This window comes from Ziziphus jujuba, chromosome 7 (assembly GCF_031755915.1).
Source record: "Ziziphus jujuba cultivar Dongzao chromosome 7, ASM3175591v1".
NCBI classification, from domain to species: domain Eukaryota; kingdom Viridiplantae; phylum Streptophyta; class Magnoliopsida; order Rosales; family Rhamnaceae; genus Ziziphus; species Ziziphus jujuba.
Window position 1 is genome coordinate 13781730 of NC_083385.1, and position 9393 is coordinate 13791122.

The 9393-nt window shown below is 34.1% G+C and overlaps 1 protein-coding gene across 1 annotated transcript; it reads left to right on the forward strand.

Moving 5' to 3' along the window:
• The first annotated feature begins 5801 nt into the window (after window positions 1–5801).
• Window positions 5802–8396, forward strand: LOC107424940 (probable N-acetyltransferase HLS1). Its single transcript, XM_016034842.4, has 3 exons — window positions 5802–6629; window positions 6932–7113; window positions 7338–8396. The coding sequence occupies exons 1-3, from the start codon at window positions 6441–6443 to the stop codon at window positions 8197–8199; spliced, it is 1233 nt and encodes a 410-aa protein (XP_015890328.3). The 5' UTR covers window positions 5802–6440; the 3' UTR covers window positions 8200–8396.
• Window positions 8397–9393: the final 997 nt, after the last annotated feature.

A 9393-nucleotide genomic window follows, 5' to 3' on the forward strand; every position in this document is an offset into this window, starting at 1 on the left:
TATACACGTATACATACATATATGTATATGTATATACATATAAAAAATAAATAGATAGAAGGGGGATGGGTCGTGACTCATAGGCAGGGCAGGTTCTGAATAAGGAGGAGACAAGGTGCATAATCTTGGGGATTCGGCCGAGCCTGGGCCTCACCATAGTGTCGGACTCTTAGCATACAAAACGCCCAAAAACCCTTACAAAATACCAACCAAATTCATGAAATGACAGCTCCTCCTCTATCTCTCTTCCTTCATACTTCAAATAAGTCTCCCACCAACTACACCTCCAAAATAATCCCTATCTCTGCCTTTTGTCTCCCTACCCTCAATTCTCACTCTTCTCTGCCAAACCCCTCCCAAGCATTCAAAGCTGTACCCCAATATTTACTTACCCTATACTACTACTATTCCCAACATCGATCCCCACATTTCATTTTATTTATTTTTTTGTTCAACCTTAATTTGAAAATACCATAGACCAAGATTTAATCAACATACACAAAACTATTATTATATACTAATTAGATTAGTTTATCACAAACTATATATAGCTAGCTAGCTGTAAATTTAATCTTTTTGGGGTTTGGTTTTTAAAATAACAGGTCATATTGGGTCATATTGCACGTCACATTACTCTAAAACCAAGTAACCAGTAGGGAACAAAGGGTCTATGATCTGTTTAAGGTGGTTCAACAGGATTTAAATATTCCTATTTTTATATACTTTTTTGGACAGTTTTTGCCGGATGGTGGTCAATTTAAGGTCTCAATACCGAAGAGAAAAAAATAAAAATAAAAAACCTATACATACAACGTTGATCTGAACCTGTCAAAGTCATGGCCACCTTTGCTTTATTCAAATCACGAAAACAAAGATCCACCTATATATTTTATATATTAATTGTATAGCCAGAGAGACCCATATGATCATCAATAATATTCCTCGAGCCACACCATCCCCACTGATCATAATCATCATCACCCATCAATATTTTCTCTAAGCATAAAGGGTCAAGTCAACTTTTTCTCAAAACCCTAGCTTCTATAGCTATTGGCTAGGTAGATACCAAGCTACTCAAATTTTTTTTTCTTTTCCTTTTTTTTTTTTTTTTTTTTTTTTTGGGTCCAACTGTCTTAATTTGTATTTAATCGTACCCATTAACGACACCGCTATTGGATTCGTTCCCAATGGGCAAGACAATCTGCAGCATTTTTGTGGACATGTTGAAACTCTGCGTTTTTGGTTTTAACACAAAAGGGTTTGTCTTTTGACATAATCTTCGTCGTGCCCGCCCAAATTCCTCCCTCTCAAAATAAAATCCCATGTGATATCCCACAAAGAGAGACATCGCCTAATGTGTGGACTCGTTGTTTCGCACCGGCCATACAATGTTGGTTGTGCTTGCAAAGAATTAGTGATCTGTATAATATTATTATATGATTGGAGGGGGTAAAAAGGGCACGTACGGAGACTAAGTTTAGATTACAAAGCCAACAGGGAACAAGATCCCCCTAACACTATGATCTCCAATGCCATTGTCTTGGCATTTGTCCCTAACTGTTTTCTAATTTTTTTTATTTGAAAAAAAAAAAAAAAACACTTGTGAAACATATGAACATGATACGTGTCGAGGACCCATGTTCTTCTTTTTTGACCAATTGGATATTTTATTAATTAATTAAGATTTAATTTTTTAATTAAAATATTAGAAATGATTTCGTTAAACTTCGCATGGGATTGATTTCTATTCATATTGGAGAGCTTTGTGGTCCTACACTATTATTGTACCTTATTTAATTTGTTAATGTTTTCGATTGGACAATTTAGAACAACTGGGTTATTTTTTTCTTTGATCCCTCATCGACCTAATCAATAATATTTATACTTCTTAAAAAAGTTTAATTTATATAAGAACTAAATATGGAAGATGAAAAATGCAAACAAAAGCCAAAAAATTCGCAAAGACCATGTGTTTGGAATATGGTCAAAGTTCCATGATCCATCACTTGCATCAGCAAAACATCAACTTGTTTAAGATCGGATCAACATTTAATTCGTGTTTTATTAACTAATAACTACTAAATTAATAAGCAAGATTCGGAACAATATCTTATACAAAATTTACTATATATATATATATATATATTTTCGTTAGAATTATTCTTTAAGCTTAAGTTAATCAAATAAATCAAGGTTTAAAGCTTCTTATGAGGATGTCGATAATCTTCTGTGATTCGAAATCTAATATAAATGAGCTCAACAATCATAGAGACCGAATAATTTGGTGGTAAAAATAAAGGTGGATTCTTGGGATTTTTCCTTAATTAAACTTGAAAATTAATAATTTATTTAGAAGGAACAAGAGAATATCATCATGGCTTTATTTATGTCATCGTTTAACTTTAATTTATTCTAATACGTATGTACAAGTAATATGCCTCCTATATTTTGACTATCTATAGGGACAATCATTCAAAAGAAAAATGACTTTTAGTTACAAATCTAAACTAGTTCACCATAATTAATTTTCATTGGTCAACTAAGCACTATTCTTCAAAACTCATTCCTGTCACCATACTTAATATTATATAAAATAATGTCGTTATCACTGTCGTTATCTTCGTTTATGTCTTTAACATTATTAGTGTTATTATCATGATCAACATCAAATTTCATTTTCTTAAATTTTATTTCGATATATATGTCACTTTCCTTTTTCTTCCTTTTCCCTTTTGATTAACCAACGTCTTTTTTAAGTTTGTAAAAATTAATTAAATATTGCTGTTGAATTTAACTTGCTTTGCAGAAGAGTCGAAAATAGCCAATTGAAGAAGACAATAAATATGTCAAATTAGTCAAGAATATTAAGCACTTTCTGTATACGTGCTAGTCCTTCAATCTTGTTTAATCCGAGAAATTATATGTAAATAAATTGAGTTGATGTACACTAAGTTGAAATTAAAAAACAATGTTAAATTACAAATTAGATGACAGAAAATACCTAATATAATAGTTGAAATTAGATGAAGTACAGATAATTTAAGAATTAAGTTTATATAGCTAGTATATATACATATATTTTAGTCTTGTGGTGTCTACCATTAATTCTAAGTAAAATACAGCTCACTTTGCACATATATCTTTCATTAATATATATTTTTTTTTTTCAAACTTCCTCTGCATGAAAGGCAAAGTTTTATGCATTTTCCGATACTTTTCTTGTGTACTAAGCATGCATTATATGCTAGAGGGAAATTTCGTTAAATTTTCCTATGTTTTCTTAAAGTTTACGACATCAAAATAAGATGCTATGTTTGTTTTCAAGTATGGGATATAGATTAAAGGAGGTTTCCTGTATTTTGCTGTTATTGTTGCTCTGTCCTTATCATGACCAAATTTATAAGATTTGAGGAAATATCATTGGTTCTATTATTTTAATAATTATTACCATAAATCATATTCTAATCGATAATTGATTTTCATCATCAGCTTTTGATAAATGTCGATTGTCGAAGATATACACCGAGTATAAGATAATTAAAACCTCAGCTTGACATTTGAGAGATAATTTTGATCAATTGATATCCATAAATAAAAGAAAAAAAAATTATTATGAAATAATAGTTATATCATAGAGTAATTTACGGGGCTAAAGCCAACTCAGCACTAATTTTAAACATTTGAATGTTATTAAAATATCAAACTAGCTAGTTGTATCTGGATTTCTAGTGAGGATTTTCAATAAGTTTGTTAGCAAGCTTCCAAAAATTTCTATAATATGGATAAAAGAATGGAAAAGGCCAAAATTCATTGAGAGATCCAGAGCCCAAACATCTCTATTATAACCAATCAATCTCTGTTTAATTAAACTACTAATAACAATTATTGATGGCTTTTAATTGGAGAATGGTCTAAATCAAATAAATAATACAAAAACAACAAAATCCCCCCAAAATGAAAACCAAGATTTGTTACACCCCTTTTCTATTGTCCATTTGGAACACTTCAACCGGTAATTATCACTTATGATAATTCTCAAATTTTAATACTTGGTAATGAAATTTCCCTTTTTAATTTATAATAAAAACGAAAATGAGTATATTTCCATGGGACCCGTCAAATGTCGGTTGACCCTACGTTCTTATTTTCTCCATCTTTAAGCTGATTTTTTTGTTCACATAATATACTTTTAAATACATGAACTCCACAATCATATACTTTGTTCATACTCTCCCTCTCAAACCTACTCAAAATGTCTTTATATGTCTCACAGAAAAACTGACTTTGAAAAAAAATTAAATAATACCATAAAAAATTAAATAATACCATCATAAAAAAAAAAGTGGCTTTTCCTTAGTTTCCGAAACTGTCATGACTTATGAGTGTCTTCTTTATAAAAATCAAAAATAAGAAAATTTTGGGTCGTTTTCGGAAAGTAATATTCAAAGGTTAAAAAATAATAATTTTAACAAAATAGACGGTACTCAATTCTTATCCCCCACCCCCTACACTCGTGCTCTTATGCAGTTACTTATTTTATAACTAAGCTTTTAATATATTAAAAAAAATGATTGAATAATTAGTCGTTAAATGGAAAACCCCGTTTCATGATGACGTGTCCACTTATTTTGAATACCCAATCATTGTCGAAACCGTTTTTTGCCTGCTATTAAACACTCTTTATTTACTTAAATATGTATCCGCTAAAGTATCCAACGCAACGCCAATCCATCATTGACGATACGCATCCAACCGACCGACTGGCTTTATCTATTGAGATAGCGTAGTGGGGTCCTTTTGCATGGATACAATGACGAAAACCTACGCTGGCCCCGTGAATGAGTACCTATCACAGCCGTACATCTAGATTTTAAGGGTTAAGATGATGATCACCGGAAAATCCACGCTACCACTACTGCTACTAGTGGGCGGTAAAAAAGGAAAGCCGCTTTTGCAGAGCCAATAAATAATAATTAAAAAAATAAAAATCAACGGCCGAAAAACCAGTGGTTGTCTCCCTGGACAAACGGTGTAAATTTAGCCACGTCACAGCTAATCGAAAAGATATGAAACCCAAAACAAAAAATTAAAACAAAAGCACAAAAAAAGTCACTTCCAAAGTTTTTATTCCATCGCATCAATAAAATTTCCAATCATAGGGGTCCCTCCATGCATACATGGCATGCATATATATCATATATCTCATCAAAAACTTCGAAATTTTTTTTACCCGTATGGCCCACTTTGGATGTATATTATATGCATGCATGTCCATGAATGGTTGTAATGTGATGAATGGTGGGGATGGGATGGGTGTGGGGTAGAGATATAGAGAGAGATAAAAAGAGAGAGATTTCTCCCCAATAAAGGTTAATAATGATTACAAATGGGGTCATGATGGCAACGCCTCCTTTTCTTAGAAATAAATGATTAAATACCCCATTTAATTGAGAAAATGGAAAGCTGAAAAAAAAGAAAAAGAAAAAGAAAAATATAGAAATAGCTAAATAACACACACCCCACAAGACTGCGCAGCCACAGCCGCCATTTCCTTTCTTCTTCCGTTTTTTGTTTATTATTATGATTCATTTATTTTTATTTCATTTTTTTGTGTTTATTACTATATTTATTTAATTTCCCTTTATTATTTACTACCACCACTATTCCATGTATTTATAGATAGAAAGAGGGAAAAAATAAATTAAAAAAGGTTATATAAACAGAGGAGAGAAGAGATAAAGACAATTAAAAAAAAAAAAAAAGAAAGCACGGAATTAAATAAAAAGCGTGGGAGGAGAGAAAGTTAAGAGGGAAGAGAAATAGAAAAAAGAAGTGGAAAGAGTGGGGATTCTAGAAAGAGAAAGAAAAAAAAAAAAAAAAAAAGGGCCAAAAATCAGGTATTTAAAGGCACCGTAAGGGCACTTGTACCTCTGCAATGATGATCTACTCACAACCTAAGAGAAAGACGAGAGAGGAGAAGAAAGAAAGAAAGAAACTGAACGCCCTCCCAAAATAACCACAAACCCCACTCAAACCAACCCACCCCCCATCTTCCACGTTTTATCTTTCTTTATTTTATTATAATATTTTATGAATTCTGTGATCATATATGAACTGGGTCTCTTACTCTTCTAGTTTTTCTCAAATTTCGAAGCCTACTATGCTCTTTAGCTTTTATTGCTTATAACACACGCTATTCAGGCTATTTCACGGCCTTGAAATTGGGAAAAAAAAAAAAAAAAAACTTTTCTCTCTATCGGATTAGCTTACCCCTGTTTTACCCTCCAGCTTTTCCTAATCATATATCCTCTATAAATATCACCCCCATCAGTTTGCAACTCCACAATCGCAGTATTGGGTTGTGTTTTACACTTTGGTCGGTTCTTAGTAGTTCTTGGTTTTGAGATTTGCTACTAGTAGTAGTAGTAGTACTAGAGAACATGGTGGGCGAGAAATATGCAAATAGAATAATAGTGGTAAGAGAGTTCGACCCAAAAAAAGATGCTTTGGGCGTAGAAGATGTAGAAAGGAGGTGCGAAGTTGGACCCAGTGGGAAGCTTTCCCTGTTTATCGACCTCATGGGTGACCCGATTTGCAGGGTCCGTAACTCACCTGCCTATCTTATGCTGGTAAAAATAACTCCCCCTACTATTCCATGCCCACCACTATTCATAAACACATAAAACACAAATATTTGTCCCTTTTAAAGTCTTTTTCTTTTTGTCTTTATTATTATTGTTATTATTATTAAGGAAGAAAAACCAAAAGAAAGAAAAAGTTTGTTCCTCTTCTTTAAACGCTCCCACTCTATCTTGAATTTCTATTGCTTTCTATCTTTTTAGAGTATCAGAAAACATTTATATAAAGTATTTAACGTGGTGGTGTTTTCTACGTGTTTCTTTTTTGGCTTTGTCAAAATGGGAATAAACAGGTGGCTGAGATGGGAGAAGAGAAAGAGATAGTTGGGATCATTAGAGGTTGCATCAAAACCGTTACATGCGGCAAGAAAGTCTCCAGAAATGGAAAAAACAGCAACGAAATTCCTTCAAAACCCATCCCTGTATACACTAAACTCGCTTACATATTAGGCCTCCGTGTCTCTCCTTCGCATAGGTACTGCTTACCTTTGTTTTATGATCAAACTTTTTTGTTCTTTTATTAAATTATTCAAAATCCAAATATGGACTTCGAAAAGTGACCCATTATCTTAAATTATTATTTTTTAATGACACAAAAAAAAATAAAAACGTACCCTCCAATTATTAGGTCTTAATTTTTTAAATACCCATAAATTTGTTTGTTTAATTAATTATATTTATTATTTTGGATGGATATAGGAGGATGGGAATAGGGCTAAAGCTGGTGGATAGATTGGAGGAGTGGTTTAGGGAAAATGGAGCTGAATATTCATACATAGCAACCGAAAACGACAACCAAGCTTCCGTTAAGCTCTTCACCGACAAATGCGCCTATTCAAAGTTCCGTACGCCATCAATCCTTGTCAACCCTGTGTACGCCCACCGGGTTAGGGTCCCGTCCCGGGTCACCATCATCCAACTCGACTCGTCCGACGCCGAGTTGCTCTACAGGAAACGGTTCTCCACCACCGAGTTCTTCCCCCGCGACATTGACTCGGTCCTCAACAACAAGCTCAGCCTCGGCACTTTCCTAGCCGTGCCACGTGGCACCTACTCGGCCGAATCGTGGGCTGGGTCGTCCGCTTTCCTGGCCAACCCGCCCGAGTCCTGGACGGTGCTCAGCGTCTGGAACTGCAAAGACGTTTTCACGCTCGAGGTGCGAGGCGCGTCGTTGGTGAAGCGCGCGTTGGCGAAAACGACCCGGATCCTCGACCGGGCATTGCCCTGGTTGGGGTTGCCTTCTGTGCCGGAGGTATTCAGGCCGTTCGGGCTTCACTTTTTATACGGTCTGGGAGGGGAAGGGCCACACGAGGTGAAGATGATGAAGGCGCTGTGTGCGTACGCGCACAATTTGGCGAAAGATCGTGGGTGCGGGGTGGTGGCGACTGAGGTGTCAAGTCGCGAACCGCTTAGGTTAGGAATTCCACACTGGAAGAGGCTATCGTGCACCGAGGATTTATGGTGCATTAAGAGGCTCGTGGACTACAGTGACGGCTCCGTCGGTGACTGGACCAAGTCACCACCTGGCTTGTCCATTTTCGTCGATCCCAGAGAGTTCTAAATTTCGTATAGAATCCAAACTGGTCCTGACGAGGAAAAAAAAAAAAAAAATCCACTCCTTTTTTATTTTATTTAACTTTTTTGGTATGTTGTAGCTTTTTTATTTTTTTTTATTTTTATTTTTTTTCTTTTTATTCTTGCAGAGCAGAGTAAAAGATTTTGTGGGTGAGAAAAAGATAATGCCTTTTTGTTGTAAAATGGAATATCCCCCACTTTTTTATTTTTTTTATTTGTTTTGTTTGTTTTTTTGAAAATTTTTTTTTCTTGTAAATGGATGTCTTTTTAGATCCTCTTCTAGCCAAACGCAGCCTTATGTTGGTGTGGTTTGTGGGGTTGCACTATCTGATCTTTTTGGGAAAATGCCTTTTTTTACTTCATAATATTCTAAAGTCGCATAAACAAAGAGAGGAAATTCCTATAGGAAAGATTGAGTAGTATTTGGAATATCCCTTTTTTTGAAGCTGTGAATGTGTAGTAGAAAAGTTTCCCAATCAACTTTTTAGAACCATATCGTTTTGTCCTAGATTTTATGCTCTATGGAGCTAAGCTACTACTCCCTTATCATACTTTCTTTATTTCACTTTTTTGGTTGATTAAGTTCATGTTACCCTTCTAATTAAGGGCCAGTGAGAGTATAATATATAATTTAATGTGGACCTGTGTCTAAATATAGTTAAAGATTGTCATTATACATTTTGGTATGTATATATATATAAATTATAAACATACCTATAACTTAATCTATCTATATATAAATATTGATGATTATTCATATGACAAGATGTAATATGTGGGGTACTTTTTATGGATGAAGTTTGGTGGGTTTTTGGGATTCTGTCTTTTGGAGAGTTTGCTTTTTTCCAAATGATGATGGTGAAATGGAAATGAAATTTGGCTTTTAGCTGCTTGTATGTGAGTTTTTGGGAAGATAATAAAAACTAAGACTCAGCCAAAGAACAAGAACAAGTGGGTATATATATATTGAGGTAGTTGTTTCCTCGTCTCTTCCTTTATAAGCTTTCTCTTTCACTTTCTACTTCTTCATCTTTGGTGCTTCAGATTAAGACCTTTGGAATTGGACCCCTTAACCATTCTGTGAGGTTCTTGATTGTGACGCTATTGAACTTGTGATCCATCTCTTATTATTTTACATATTAGAGAAAAAATTTTAAGTTTCTTTTTTTTTAATAGGTTG

Coding starts and splice junctions, on each gene's coding strand:
- LOC107424940 (XM_016034842.4), top strand. CDS start 6,441: ATGGTGGGCGAGAAATATGCAAATAGAATAATAGTGGTAAGAGAGTTC. Junction 6,630..6,931: donor CACCTGCCTATCTTATGCTG/GTAAAAATAACT, acceptor GGGAATAAACAG/GTGGCTGAGATGGGAGAAGA. Junction 7,114..7,337: donor CGTGTCTCTCCTTCGCATAG/GTACTGCTTACC, acceptor GGATGGATATAG/GAGGATGGGAATAGGGCTAA.